Here is a 16,032-nt window from a genome sequence, read left to right as displayed (position 1 = left end):
GGCTGCTCAGACAAAAGCCTCTGTGCTGGCAATAACCACACAAGGACTTAAGGTGAGACGTGGGACATTTCACCGAAAAACGTCTACGCAGGCATTTGAAGTCTATTTCCCCCTGGATAGGATTTCATAACAAATGACAACCTTAATCTACGAAACGGTCGACATGTCAGTCCTCTGAAGGGAGACAGATTAGTATTAAAGCCAGAATTTTGACCCACCCCTTACACACACATACACACAAAGATGACATCTACTAGTACATTGAAGAAAAAAAAAAAGGACATTTCCCTTAGATATCTTTAAAGAGCGGGTGGGCACCAGCTCTCCGACGTCCCTCCCTCCAGTGCAGGCAGCAGCTCACAGCTGATTCAACATGGAAGCCTCAGGGAGCCGCAAGCAAAACATGAAAACACATGTGTTGCAACAAGCTCATTAGGTAAGAAACCGTGCTCAGTGCTCTGTGTAGTTTCACTGGATCGGCAGCAGGCCCGACAAAGACAGCACCATTTTTCAACCTGGATTACAACGTTTTTTTTACTTTGCACCATTTCATAACAAAGTTTCTAAATTAATCTGCAAAATGTCCCTTTTTTTTTTTCTCAATTTCCCTGAAAAAAAGCTAAGATGGTGCCACAGATGCCCACTTGGCCAAACACACCACAGCAAATTCCTTGTATATATTAACCTACTTGGCAATTTTGCATTTTGCATTTCACTTTACTTTTTATATCTTTGATCTTTTGTATATTTTATTTTATATACATTGTTTTTCTTATGTGTGTTGTATTTATTGTGTTTTTATGTTCATTGTATGCACCAATAACCAGAGCAAATTCCAGGTAGGTGTAAACCTACTTGGCAATAAATACCTTCTGATTCTGATTAAACCTGATTATCCTATATTGAAATTACAATGAAAATTCCAGTGATGATGTAAAAAGTAAAAGTTATACAATCAATTTGGCTTAAAAGCTGAATTAGAATCAATTTATAGTTTTACTCATTACTATCATATACACTCATTCAGGGAGAGCAGTTGATTGGTTTAAGTTCTGTTGAGAGTTTTTTTAATAGTACTTTATCACACTGCAACCAGCACGTCAATCCAGATCTGACGCTGAGTCCTTGCAGAGATGTGAAATTAAATGATATGTTATGAACTTCCGTCTCGCTGTGAGCTGCTCTGGAAAACTTTGGGCAAGTTGGCATCTTGAGAAGCACTTCAACTGTTGGCAGCTAATCACCAAGTAAGGATTGGAGCAGGACACATATACAGCAGGAGCAGCAGTCTACCTCATGTGCCCTTTCAGATCAACACTGCCAGAGAAGCATGTTGAGCTTTCAACAGCAACTTCTTTAACTTTGTTGTTAGAAAAACTGGAGGCTATATACATTTTGTGATTTTCCTCCTACTACAAATCCTGCTTTTGAAACCGAACTGTTGTTATGCTATTTATTTATTATGTGAGATGTTTCTCAAGATTCACCTAACACGGATGATTTCTGATCGAAAGAGACGGCAGGATTCTTAACACATGATATTTTACTGCCCCTTTACATTATAGGAAATCGAATACAGTTGGCTATATTTTGTAATTATACACAAGCATTTGATGTTTTTATATGTTCTGTATTTACTTCTATGTTCTGTATTAACCTATATATGGTAGCTTTTTATTGATTGTGGCAGAGTCAGTCATTTCCCTCAAGATTAAAATTGCCAACCAATGGAAATCCAGGGATACAGAATGTAATACAGTCTCACTGTGAACGATGTTTAACTTTGCAAAAATAAAAATCGGATCACAACAAGTTTGCATGTTCGTGCCATGTCTGTGTGGGTTTTATCTGGTTACTTCCTCCCACAATCCAAAGACTGGTGATGGTGTTAATTGGAAACTTCCCATGCTTGAGTGTGAACATGAGCGTGTATGGTTGTTTGTCGGCCCTGCGATATCCTGCGGACCTGTCCAGGGTGAACACTCCTCTTGCTCAGTATCAGCTGGAAATGCCTCTAGCCCCCCAAAGGATAAGCGGTATAGATAATGGATGGATGGAGTTTTTACGGTTGCACTAAAAACAGATAAAACTGTCTCTTTTGCTGCATTCCTGGGAAAACAGCTTTCACTGCGTGTACGCTAGTAATAAACTCAATCTGCTCCCACCAGTGACTGCGGGTGACACTGGACTGAAATCCTGAAGAATATAACTTGACGCTTCGAAACCACAAGCACTCACAGCTTCTGGTAAAGAACTTATCTCCCATAAAATTGAACACCTGTCAATGTATTTCTGTGTCGAGCAGAAGTCACCTCAGTACTTAAGAGCGCCTCCTTCTCAACTCCTGCAGTGTTGCCAAGTAACTGTGCTATCAAATACAATCCCCGAGTGCCAGATGTTGCTCTCTGGCAGACAGAGACGAACGCCTGCCAGAGGAAACCAGGACTGACTGACCCCGGGGTCACACGGATGACACAGTGGAGAAGTGATTAGAAATATTCGTGGTCTTAACTGTTTTTTTTTTCCACCACGTCCATAAACACTAAATCCATTACGAGTTCACGCAGTCCAGGAATCCAGACATCAAGCATCATGCCGTCGCTGATCAGATGTTTGGGTTATCGTCTCCTCCTTCATCTCCCTCGTGTGAACGCTGCCAAGTGATTACACAACACTGTACATTCCCTGTGCCTGGTATCTACTGTGTTGGATCCCCCATGGAGCGAAGGGAGTCAGTCTCACTCCACGGGTCGAGAGCTGCACCGTCAACATTGCAGTCTTGAGAAATCCCTCACATTTCACATTTGTCTGTGTTTCTCAAACCATTGCTCCCACATGACGAATCTGTACAGGATTTCAAAGATGGACATTCTTTCCTCAATAATTGTCCTTGATAACGCAGCCTTGGTTATCGCTGCAGATATGAATTAGCAGTAATTTATGCATAATAGAAAAACTCTATGGTCTTTAATCAAACACCAGCTCTTGGACCAATTTATGCAAACCTAGATTTCCTTCCCTCTTTCCCCACCTTCTGTCTTTTGTTCAACTGGAGATAATCTGGCAGCAGCAGCATCGAGCAGATTTAAAAGGCACCGTTATAAAAAGGCTTTCTCTCCAATCAAGGCAAGTGGAGAGAAGGCAGATTGTGCTGGATGTTGAATGAGGAGTGAGAACAACAAACCAAAACCCGAGGTTCTCCAAAGGATAAACACTGAAAGCTCTCGGGGGGAGTGGTTAGTGGCTGGGTGGCGTGCATGAGTTTCTGTATTTGTGTGTTTGTGTCTGTGTGTGTGTGTGTGTGTGTGTGTGTGTGTGTCGGGAGTGCGCACGCGTGCGGCATCAGTCGGGGCTGCACCCCCGAAGAAACCTTTCTAAAATAGCAACCACAAACCAGACAGAATGTAAATCTGCACTTTGAAAAGAGTTGAGGAAAAAGAGCTTTGAGGGATGTAGAAAAACAGGTATTCATTTCAGCCCATTTACAGTTCCAGGAGCGGGGAAATGGGTCACAGCACTCCAGCTCCACTTGGACCGTTGAAATGTGACTCCCGGTTTTATTTTCTCGGGTAATGAATTACAGGTTTTTCCACGGACTGAAGGTGAACTATATTACAGCTCCTGAAAGCTTCATCATGCCCAGGATGAAGGAATTCAACGCGTAAGCAAAGTTGAATAGAATTGTTTAATTGTATCAGCATGTTTCTGTAGAAACGGCACGAAAGAGCGGGAAGAGGGGGAGGGGGGGAAGGTGGCGAGAGGTAACTGGGCAAAGCCGACTGAAGAGTGGAATTGAGTAATTAAATCAACTGAAGCATCTAAATTGGAGTCTGGTTGTTTTGATGTTGTACTTTCCTTGAAAACAGTTTGGATTCGTTTTAAAATGCTGCAAAATGTTCTTTCTAAGATTTTATCAACATATTGCTGGTTGAAATTATTCTACTTAACAGTCAATAGATTCACTGGCAGAGACAAATGATTCATTATTTTCACGAAGGCAGGAGGACATATTGCTGTAGAGTGAAAACCACACATTTCTGGACCAACTAAAGGAATCGAATGCTTATGCCAGAGAATTTTTCCTGCTTTGGTAAAAGTGGCCATTTTGGAGATAAACCAAAATACGTCTTAACTGATGCAGAGGTGAGAAATTATACTCGCTCTAAAATGTCTTATTGTGACCAGAACATAGAATATGAAACTTCAGCAGCTATGGGTCTTCTCAATCATGAACTAGTTTGATGACGCCGTGCAGCAGCGTGGGATCATAGGAGTAGTTGTCATCACAGCTATGGTCGATGAAAATCTGCCTAAAGATACTCAGGGTGCAAAATGATGTGCTCGGACGAGGGAATGTTTACGTTTTATTTACATTAAGAAAAAAAAAGCTAATGGTTAACCACGATCCATTAACTGTGGAAGGAAGAGCAGCCGACTGGCTAACTCAGCTGGATTTTAGTTCATCATTTACCCCAGAAGTTAAAGAGGAGACGAGCAAAGCCACAGCTAGAGCAGATATAGGGTCGAGACATCTTTCAGACATTTTAATGAAGAATTGTTACGTACATCTTCACAACTCAATAAAAATAAGCAGGTTTGTAAAGTATATTGTTTATCCAATACAATACTATTGAGGAAAAAGCTGCTGGAGCGAACCTGGCTAATAACTCAACTTCGGAAAATGATCTGTATTCCAACACTTATTTCTCCCAGTATTCTAGTTCTTGCTCTTAATTAAATGAAATGACCATCTTGTAGTCACTCTGCATGACATTAGACATAAATTAACAATAATCCCTGCAGGTCACTCCATCTTTCCTTAAACTGACATCTGAAGAATCTCACCATTTCCCAGGCCAAAGTTCAACCAGAACCTATTACTGACCGAGGTGAATGCATCTGGATATAAACACATCTCTACTTTACAGAATAGGAAGCGTCTCTTTCTCCCGACAGCAGCAACTTCTCTTTAAGTGGATCCGAGGCTCCAAAATAAAACCAATAGCTGCTTTGGCACGGCCACAGATGCCACACACAGAATCCACTCCGAATCTAGTTTAAATAACACAATTTCTCCCAATGACAGATGATAACCTCATCTGAGGGGATAAGGGATTTTCACATCTTTACATGAGAAGGATTTTCCTCTGGAAAGCTGGCTCCGTCCATTGTTTTCCACTCCTTACTGCATTTTTTCCAAAGGGTGGTCTCTGTAAGATTCCCCTACTTCACCATCTCTGTCATTTCAGCTTACCGAAATATAACAAAGTTACATGACATACAGCACGATGTCTGAAACTCAAAAATAGAAAGTATTTTTGAGTTTCAGACATCGTGCTGTATGTCATGTATGTCAGTTTGTTTTTAATTGTGCAGCCGCAGCTTTGCTTTTTGGCTTCAAAGCCGAGCACGACAATCCGTCGATTCAATAACATCTTAGCTTGGCTTTGCTTTGGTTTGAGTTCGGAGGTCAGAGGAAGGATTGTGTTGTAGTGTAGGAATAATGACCCGTGAAGGTCCAACGACTCCGTAGTGGATCTGATGGAAGCTGGAACAACAGAGCAGTGTTTGAATGCTCGAGAGGGAACAGAAAAAAAGGGGGGTGGGGGGGGCGAAGCCTGCAGCACATTCCCCAAAAGACACTCACTCCTTCCTGTCTGCGAGGTCTTACTCAGCACCCGGGAGGAAGAGGAGGATGAGGCCCTCACACATACTCCCCTCATTATGTGGGCATAGAAAAAGCCGGAGAAATCATTGGGAAAACATTGAGGAGAGAAATATTGAAAATGTAATCGTCCAATTTTCACTGGAGGGATGGTTTACTTGCTCAGAGGAAGCGTTTCCACTGGCCTCCAATGTGTCTCACTTTTCTGTCTGTTGCCTCAAATTGCAGTTTTTCCAAACATGCTCATTCAGAAAAACTCCAAGAATAAGTAACAAGAGTACAACAGGTCTAATACTGTACTTATCACTATATATTGAAAATACCTGGGACACCCTAGGACACCCTTGTAATTTGCCAGTCACTGCCATATGCAACCGTTTTTCCCCATTCTGAGACAAAGCCACCCAATAATAGTCTGTGGTTCAGGAGCAGCAAAACAAATTGGCTCCATGAGGAAAATGATTCACTTAGCCTAATGTAGCCTAATTATAGGCTTTTGTCGCCGCTGCTCAGCAAACATGTTGTTAGGCACACACACTTTGCTCCACCAGGAGGTTGTGCACAGTCACTGAACTCCCATTAATACCAGTCTGAGCAGGAAGAGCTCTTCAAAGTGGCCCAATCGTATTAGAAGACATCGGTAATGTACGCTTGAATAAATCAATGGAAAACGATTTTTTGCAGATGTTCAATTGCGATTTATCTTGGTCGGAGAAAATGTTACCTCTTTCCCACACTTGTCCCTGGTCTCTTAACTTCATAATGAATGTTTAAAAAAAAAAAAAAAGTCACAAAAGTTCTCTTACACTGTTCCCTGAACGCATAAAATTATCTTTCAAGCCGTCGTGCCTCTGTCAAGGTCTCCAAGCCATTAACCGGAGAGTTCTATTCCAGGGTGCCAGCAGTACAACAGTAAACCCAGATGGCTGTCAGGGTGAGATCTAGTTGTCACTTTACACTCTATTTACCGATCTCAGCACAGAAACCTGAGCGCCAGTGAGAGAGACAGTAAATCTCTAATTGCTCGGCAGTTAATAATTTGCCGTTTTCTCCTGATGCAAATTGAGCTCGAACGGGGGAATTAAACTACGACAGAGTCAAATAATGGCTTGTTAAAGAGTGCTCGCTGGGATTTCACTTCAGTGCGGGGAAACGCTGGTGAGTCACAAACAGGTTTTAATGAGCCCGGTGAGCTTCTGGGCCATTTTTACTCTGCAGAATTCATGCAACCCCTGATTATATGCCTCTCCACCAGTCCCACGTCCCTCTATGACCAACCTCCTCTACCCGTCTGAGTACAGCTAGGCTTTTTTATTAGGAAAAGATATTCCAATTTGTAATTATCGGCCCAAAGTATTGCTATTAATGCCATGGCACTAGATATACTTCTGGCAATACCTCTAACACTTTGTCTGTCTGCCGTATCAATCAGGTAGTGAACACAATGCTGAAGGATATACACAACATGATTGAATAAATAATGCTTCTTTACTTTGCCTTTGAGCCCAGATCTCAATTACCATAATAATCACACAGGCCAATTTCCAAGGTACCTTTTATTTCAAATATTTAGAAATTAGTCGTCTTCCCCCCCCAGTCCTCCTCCCAACTGAAAACATTCCACAGGTACACAATGACATCTGCTGTTTCTGTGTCTTGTGCAATTTTATTATCACTATGCATTGACTCTATTTTCCAGAAATACAATATTCAATAAAAACTATATTCAGATACGCACAGCTTAACCGACCAGATACACCTGACAGCCCCTACTCAATGAAGAACCTTTTTCATTATCGTGACGACAAAATGAAAACTGATATAATTATATTAAGCCCCCTTGTGATTCAGCCTTTATCTACACTATGTTGTTAGGTCCTATTTTGTTCCTGGACAAGTTGCTGAAACTAAAAAGTTAGCTGTGAGAGTAAAGGTCAGTTTTTATCAGCTCTGAGCCGCAGCCAATTTAGAGCCGTTTTTGTCTCGGGAGGACCTGGAAACAGTCGTCCATGCTTTTATCACCTCTCTGCTGGATTACTATAAATCCTTGTAAATGGGGATTAATCCATTCCGCTTCTTCTGATCTACAAATGAAAATTCAACATGCAGCTGCCATACTTTAAACTGGTACTAAAAATACACCATATTGCTCCTGACTGGCAGGTTACTGGTTACCAGTGAAATACAGAACACCTTTTGTTAAAAAAGTCCTTTGTGGTTAGTTCCACAACACCTTAAAAAATGTTCCGCCACCAAGGTCGTCCTCACAACAACACAAGTCAAACTTCAAGACACATTTGTGTAAATCTTAATTTATTTACCTGTTTTTAATGCCATTTTATTGTTGTTGGTTTAATTCAAATCTCTTGTTTTTCTTACAGTTCATTGTCTGGCTTTGAATATTCCTATTTGGGTCAACTCATCTTGCTTTTAAATGTGCTATGACTATTGTGAATTTAATAGCCAATACAAAAATATATTTTTTTCATAGTTCAATTAATCATTTGATATTATTTGTGCAATTTATTGATTAAAGTGTTTATTGGGTCAGATTCTGTATTTCAAAAGAAACAAATCTTTCACCCAAAATCTCTAATGAATGTGTGCAGAAGAAAAGTGTTAAAATAAATATTTTGCAATACTATAATAGTTCCAAGCGTCCATCACAGCATCTTTGATATGTAATATTCGTGGACTCTGTGCTCAGTGCACCGCGTGCAGACATATTACCTGGATCTATCAAAAACATGCGAAGTTAATGTTTTTGGGATGTGATTGTAGATTGATTTAACATGTTGCTCTTTGCCGTCGGATCAAGCACAATTAATTTTCCAAGACAAAACAAAAGGCAGAGATACCGTGACGGACAATAAAACACTGTGTAAAAATATGCTGAAGTTCCCATAAAATTATTCAATTATAGTCAGAACATGATGTACCGAGTCTAAATCTACATTAAATCCAATCAAAACACAGCCAGATGTTATACAGCCCTGGCTGAACTGGATGAGACCAAAAAGGCAATTTTTCTATTTAGAATATTCGAGTTAAAACTTTCAGTCAAGGAACAAAAAATGAGGAGAATCTCTGATTCTTTCAGTCGAAACAAATCCAGATCATAACTTATCTGTTTGTGGTTATTAATTCATCATATCTAAAAGTCAACAGATGCCTGCACTGCGTAAAGTCTAATGAGAGACAACAAAGCAACGTGTGATGCAACCAGACATCCTGGATTCTCCCCGAAGGCCTGAGGTCAAAGGTTAAAGCAGTTCCACAGTGGAGATAACGTGGTATTTAAACCTGAACCTTCAATCGGGACATGGTGGAACACAGCGGTAATTCCTGTTCTGCAGCTCAGCAGCAGCAACAAGACGACCAGCGTCAGCCATGATGTCACGAAGCAATAGTTGGGAAACAGGATGTTGGCAGAAATACAAGATTAAACTAACAAACTGTAAAGATCCTGTAAACTACATCGATTAAACACAACGCACGGGCACTTTCAGACGCCCTGTGTGTGACGTGGCGCGCGGCATGTCCGGGACACTCAGATTTAGGGCCGGCCTCTGGTTAAGTTGTTTTCCTGGAAGAGTTTGGGATGACATGGAGCTTTGAGGAATGTACTGAGGAGCGAGGCAGCAACCGGGACATTCTCAGGGGGAAATGTGTGTGTGTGCGTCTGTGTGTATAGGATAAAGGATAAACTTACTTCAGGACCAGCTGCTTGCCGAGGATTTCTTCAAAAGTTAGTCACAAACTTAAAAATACTACGAACGAGCAGTTTTCATCAAGTTTGTGTCTTTAAAGCTATACCCATCAGAAATGTGGATTAAGTAAATGTTGTGTTTTAACTACAGGGCGAGTATGTCTGTTTCTCATAAGGTCATGTTTGGCTGCTTCCCGGCTCTGGCTTGTTGTCTTCCGGTGGACTTAATAAGGAATCCCGCCAACTTACCAAACGCTATAACAATATTCCATTCCATGTGATAAATGCCCAACACCTCCCGAGTTTCCAGGGGCCGGCTTTGGCTCTTTATGAGCCTGTCATCGTTTGTTTAACTGTTCACCGTCACGTCATTAGAGCTACAGATCACATACTAGATCAATTTAATCATGAAAAGAAAACATGCAGCAACGCAACACGTGCACGGAGAGTCCACATGTGCAGTTGCCTGCAACACTAAGGGACTTTCTGGTTTAGAGTAAAATGCATCAATGAAAGAAAAGGAAAATGTATGTTTCTAATTAAATCTGAGGTTAATGTACTTGTATGATTATTTATCATGTTGACTCTCTGTTATTGTTTGAGTCCACTGGGGCGGTTGCATCAGTTGTGTCTCCAACCTGTTTTGCAGATAAGTAAGTGAGCTGCAAGTTCAGGTCAATTTCAGTTTAGTCTACAAACAAATGAGCGCCATGGGAGTTTGCACAGCGACAGCTTGTGGCCAGGGCACGCTACTACCTCTGCATGCACACACCACGACTCACTGATGGTTGACCTGCTTTCATGCCTTTGACCTCCTCAACCTTCATGTCCAATGTTAAGTTCCAGTCAGCCTGGACGATCATAAAAGTGTCAACCCAGAATTTTTTTTTTTTAAATGGGGGATTTATTTGGTTTGTAGAAGGTGGCGACACTAATTGGAAATCCTGAATTGACTCGCGTTAATTGGATTAATTGATTGGTTCCAGATAAGGCACGTGACACCCTGAAGTTTCCTGATCACGCTCCCGACAAATGCAACACATGGAGGTTGGTAGAAGTTGAAATGTTGTTTTAAGTGTGAAACACAAACAAAGGAAGGTCAGAGGACATATATATAAAAGGTTTGGCAGGAAGTTTAAAAACGTATTAAAAAGTCAGAGTATTCCAATAAACGAGCACATGTGTGCGTGTGTTTTCTTTACCTAATAACATGACCTCCAACTTCTTACGGTCCACCCGGAACCTCTCCTCGGTCCACTCCGGGTCGGGCAGCGGATGGGGTCCGCTCAGGTCCTCCTCGGAGCCGGGGAGAGGGGAGTCGGTGCTGCGCTCGCTGTTGGAGCCCTGGTCCGACTGCTGCTGCTGCAAGTATCCGCTTAGAGTGTCTGGGCACTGGGCAGCCATTGGTGCTGCGCCGCTGCTGCTGCTCCGGAGGCCACTGATTCAAAGTTCAGTTCTCTCTGCAGCCAAAAGCGTCGAGCTTCGGTTAAAAAGAGAAACAAACTTTGGATTCTTAGTTTTCTCCCTCGTCACTCCGCGGCGCTGTGCGAGCTCATCGCAGCTCGGTCGAGACCCGTTTCCTTTCTCCTCTGCAGTTTTCCTCAAGCCCCTTCGTTTCCCCCCATTGGTCTAAAAATAGGCAGGAGCCACACGGGTCTGGAGGGTTTGAGTCCCTCCCGAAGTGAACGGAGCTCCGCACGGCTCAGTGCTGCAAACACACCAACCAGCAGCACCTCCTCAGCAAAGTTTCACGTGTCATCCTACTGGGAAGGAAAAAACAAAAAGGAGGGTGGACTCCTCCCAGAACCAGCATCCACTACCTCCCCCCTGGGTTCCTGTGAAAGTCCCAGAACTTTACTCACTGGATCCAATTTGTGCACTGCAAGACTTTTTATGTCTCGTTTATGGGAAACCGTTGAGGGGTTTTAGCCAATTAGAGCAAACAAAACCATAGTTAGGATGAGTTTGTAATCCCATTACAAGTCAATGTCATACCACTAGATTATAAATAAAGAAAACATGAACGACTGAGCAGGCCTGACTTGAAGATGCAGTTATATTAGTATATATATGTCATGGCCGATGCTGGTAACACCCCATGCTTCCCATTTATTGGTAATAGAGGAAACACTACACACCCTGAGAGTGCTGACAGGAAGTAATACAGGAAGGGGAAACCAAAACAATGTGGAGGAAATCTGCAATAAGTTAAGCAGACACACAAAAAGAGAGAGGCCATAATCCCTCCCAAAAAACAAAGATGTTCTTGTAAAGTAAGAAGTAACCAAGAGGTGTGTGAGCACAGAGAAGTCTGCAGGTCCTTGTAGACATGTTCTTCTGGGCTTCTTCTCACGCTGGGTCCAGGAAATGACTGATGACAGTTCCCAGTGTTTTATGACCTTGTTAAATGAGGTTTTCCATCTGATGAATTTACACGTCTTGTGTCTGTTGGTCCCTCTCCACGTTCCCAATAATGTTTTCTCATCCCAGAACATGCCAGGGCCGTGTTGTTGGTGATATTTTGCCATCATCGCTGTTAGTCTTCATGTTCAAATAAACTATTCAGGTGTGAGTCTCACTGGCAGCTGCATGGGGCCCTTCTATACAGAGCAGTAACCATAGAGCTGCAGGACCAGCGCTCCATCTCAGTCCACTTCATCATTATACATCCGGGATCAAAGGTAGAAATAACCTGATGACTGGATTTTTTTGACTGTGGGATAAACAGAACTTTTAAAAACTGGGATCAGCTTTGAAATTTGTAGCTTTATCCTCAATTTGCTCTTTATTACACAGGAGATTTGAAGCAAATTCTTAAAGTTCTGAATTCAGATTTCATTATAAGGGCCAAATTAGCTCTTTACGTGACGCTCCAGGTCACATTTGAGCCCCAGGATATAGACAACTCCGAGATTGTCCGGATGAAACTGATAAACGGGTATCGGGCTGTTTGCCAATGCGTCTAAAAGGTTAATATAAGACGACATGTAAAAATCAAGAAAATTACCTAAGACCCCTAGAGCGTTAAGACAAGCTCCTCATTGTCTAAACTTACTGCAGCGTACCTCATTTTTTTAATCTGTAATTTCACTCTGAAGTGTTTTGTACATCCAGTATTTCTCTTTGCTAGATTTAAAGTCTAAATCCTAAACTCACATGAAGTAATGGTTTTTCCTGTGTGAGAAATCCTCAGGTGCAGCAGAGATGAAACTGCTGTTGACTCTGGAGCATCATGGTCTGTGGATGCTGGAGGGCAGAGCTCCACATACACACACCCCACGTACACCAGAGAGACTAAAGATGCTCTTCAATCAAACAGCTGTATCCTACATCATGCTGGGCACCTCAAAGCAAGAATGTTCCTCACTTGAATTCCAGTCTCTCCATGTGGAGTTTACATGTTCTTCCTGTGTCTGTGTGGATTTTCTCTGGGTAATTCTCCCCATTTTATTGTATACTATGCAAGGACCATAGAGGCTCAGAATATGAATGAAATAACAGGTAGTTGTACTTCAACTTGAGAAACACGAATTGTCCTTGAGTACAATGTTCACAGCAATGTCCTCAATCCTGTTTTTCTACTGATGGGTTAATATTGTTGAAAAACTGTACAGTCATTGTGCTGCAGCCAGCAGAGGTAAGGATAATGCCTGGTTTGATTTCAATGGACAGCACAGCTCTTTGCATTACCCAAACAAGACACTGTAATAGACACTATCCACAATAATCAATCACCATTAGGCAGATGGGCCTGGATTGGATGTAATGCAAATATGAAAATGCAGTTGTCAAGGACAAAAAGGGCCTTGTATAAAAAGGCTTGAGAAGTAAAACGTAAAGACTCCCCCCTAGTGGTCATATGAATAATAAACACCTCATTTCTTTAAATTACAATGCACACATTTTTATGCCACAGGCAGATACTATATTATGATATACATATATAAATATAATGTCTTATTTGTTAGATAAAAAAAACAACCCTCAAAAGGCAATCCAATTTCGATTAATGCTTTTAATGCAAAACAATGCAAAATAAATTCAGTACAGGTTTGTACAATATACAGTAAATATTTTAAAAGAAAAATACAATCCGGGTATCTCACCACTGCTAATAATAATAATGCCAATTTAAGGGGAAAAATAAACAGTAAAAACAGTTGAGTCAAGTAAAATCTGAGTAGAGAAAGTGCTTCAAGCGTATAAAACACCTCAGCTAGAACCAGTGTGGATGAGCATTTCGAACAGTACTGTCATGTTACGAGGTGTTCTGGGATGCTTCAATGTTGCAGAGATACGTTCCTTCACATTGCATACTTATGGGTCCATTCCCTGGCTAGTTTGTTGTACCTAGAAAAGAAAAAAGGACATCAGAATGGACCATGAAAGATAGAGGGAGTGTTTTTAAGTTTTCACCACAAGCCAACATCTTCAGTCCGCTTTCATACTTGCCTTGGTCTGTCCGATTTGTAGGTGTGTGCAATGTCAGGGACTAATGGATCATCTGGATTTGGGTCACATAGCAAAGAGCATATGGATAGTAAAACTGGTAAAAGGACACAAAAAAAGAAGAGTTAACGTGACTTTTTCAATTTATGCGCTCAATCTCCACAAACCGATATAAATATAAAAGGAAAAGCTTTGATTTCAAGCACCAATTGTATCAAAATACTGTTGGTTTAGGTCCTTGAAACCTTCAAAAATGTCACAAGAACAAAGTCACAAATCCTGTGTTTCAAGCAGCTGAGCATCACGGCTTTACAGCACAGGGATGGTGCAACCAAACAGGTTCCACTGCCTCACATATCTGTTGTGATTTAAAAACATTCTTTGACACTCTGCCACATATTCACTCAAATTTGGTTGACAAATGTAAAACCCTTGTTAAATCAAATTGAATCGTACAACCCAGACCACACTATGTGCCTCTGCAATGGTCTCTACTGGTTGTTTTACCTTTTGACACTGTCAGCGCAGGTGACCACTGGGACCTCAGGATGTCAAGGCAGATGCTACCATTGCTGTTTATGTTAGGGTGATAGATTTTCGTTGTAAAGGAAATCTGTGGGGAAAGAAAAAAACAAAACCTTATTAAAATGACAAATCCTCATCTAACAGCGACCTAACAAAGAACACAATAATGTGAACTTTGGGGATATGAGTGTTTAAGACAAATATTCATACCTTTGGTGGTTTAAAGGGATAGTCAGTGGGGAAATGGACAGAGAGGAAGAACACTCCTCCATGATATGGGCTGTCATTCTGAAAAACAAGAGGATTAAAGAAAATTGTTAAATAAAAGGATGGATCCTAAATGAGATAAAATAACTACCTCCACGTAGAGAGGAAACAAAAGATGCTTAAACGAAGATATTATGGTATTATTATGATTCCCTATAATGCTATGGGCTGCAGTGAGGAACACTGGGATAGAGGACGCCAGTGTGTGCTCCCCCCACACGCACAACACAAAATACTGTAAAGTCAACAAAAAAAAACACTATTGTCTAGAGATCCAGAAGCAGCTTGGCTTTAAAAAAAACCCACAAATATCCAGAAAACATATCGAGAAAAATCTCACCGGTCCTGTGATGGTGGCTTGCCAGTGAAACACTAGAAGAAGCCAAACGGGTAAAGGGAGAGTCAGTGGGAATCTTTATACAATATTAAACACACATAATTACATATTTGTGGTGTATTTTCGGTCACGTACTGTCCTCTCCTACAGGCCCAGCTGAGCACGAAGCCGGAGGATCTCTCTGTAAGTCATTCAACTCCTGTGGGGGAAGGAGACACACAAAAAAAAAACACACAACTTCATTGTTTCACAGCCTCCGCAGAACATGTACAAGTCTTTACACTTTAAACTCTTTATTTACGGCGGACTAACGTAGCTGACCGACCTTTAATAACAACCTCTGACACCGAGAAGACATCGAGCACGGCGCAGGAACACAGCTACAACTCAAAGAGGAGGAAAAAAAAACGCACAGCTCGCCTTGCTAGGCCGTCCTTAGCAGGAAGTTAGCTACATCGACTTTAAGCGCTTTAATGTCGTGTCACCGCCAACGGCTCGAATCCCCAAGCTCACCGACGGGGGAAATCCAGGGGCGGCGGAATCGCGATGGAGCCTTTAGAGAAACCGTCCGGGGAAGACGCAGGGGTTGTTGACGACGACGAGGCACACTGGGGCTAGCGGAGCGAGGCTACGAGGCGGTCGGGGAGGCTAACGGGCTGGGGCGACGTTTCCGTGTCGCGGCGACCTTTTCAGCGCATCAGATAAACAGCAGCCTCACCTTCTGTATTCTCTTCAGGGCCATGGCGGGTCGCTGGGACGGTCGGGCGGCAGCTGCGGCGCGAACTGTGACAGCTGTCAGCTACTACTGCGCTCACTTCGAGGCGACTCGAGGCTTATTTGTTTTGACAAACTGATTATTTCTTTTGTTTCCGCGTTTTTGTTTGACGACGAAGAATGCGCCGGTGCATTGTGGGAGTCTGAGTTTCGGGGAGGGCAGGCTCGAATCCCAGTGGCAGCTGTGGGACGCAGTGGCTCTTCCGGTTTCGAACGAATCTGCCACTGCTGTGTAGAGGCAGCTTTCTTTTATACAGTGGCAGCTCGTTGACTCACTGTAGATGCCTTCGATGTCACAATGTTTAA

The 16,032-nt window shown here is 42.1% G+C and overlaps 2 protein-coding genes across 4 annotated transcripts in view; both read right to left on the bottom strand.

Annotated features, from left to right (window-relative positions):
- LOC133966144 (protein bicaudal C homolog 1-like) overlaps positions 1–11,166 on the bottom strand; it is a 58,019-nt gene extending 46,853 nt beyond the window's left edge. For both annotated transcript variants that reach the window (XM_062400915.1, XM_062400916.1), the window contains exon 1: positions 10,577–11,166. In XM_062400915.1, the coding sequence (XP_062256899.1) occupies positions 10,577–10,778 (202 nt within the window). In that variant the 5' untranslated portion in view covers positions 10,779–11,166. The remainder of the gene's footprint in view (positions 1–10,576) is intronic.
- A 2,203-nt stretch (positions 11,167–13,369) lies between these two features.
- Positions 13,370–15,878, bottom strand: LOC133966521 (ubiquitin-conjugating enzyme E2 D4-like). 2 transcript variants are annotated; one of them, XM_062401499.1, is made up of 7 exons: positions 15,671–15,878; positions 15,088–15,151; positions 14,956–14,987; positions 14,559–14,636; positions 14,331–14,436; positions 13,827–13,920; positions 13,370–13,724 (listed from the first exon to the last, which is right to left on the bottom strand). In XM_062401499.1, the coding sequence occupies exons 1-7, from the start codon at positions 15,692–15,694 to the stop codon at positions 13,679–13,681; spliced, it is 444 nt and encodes a 147-aa protein (XP_062257483.1). In that variant the 5' UTR covers positions 15,695–15,878; the 3' UTR covers positions 13,370–13,678. The 2 variants fall into 2 exon arrangements, with proteins under 2 accessions (XP_062257483.1, XP_062257480.1); XM_062401496.1 differs by lacking the exon at positions 15,671–15,878 and adding an exon at positions 15,278–15,658.
- Between the last annotated feature and the right edge of the window lie 154 nt (positions 15,879–16,032).

The sequence above is a fragment of the Platichthys flesus genome, chromosome 12 (genome assembly GCF_949316205.1).
Source record: "Platichthys flesus chromosome 12, fPlaFle2.1, whole genome shotgun sequence".
NCBI lineage: Eukaryota > Metazoa > Chordata > Actinopteri > Pleuronectiformes > Pleuronectidae > Platichthys > Platichthys flesus.
The sequence above is the reverse complement of the archived record's forward strand: the minus strand, read 5'-3'. Positions and strand labels throughout refer to the sequence as shown.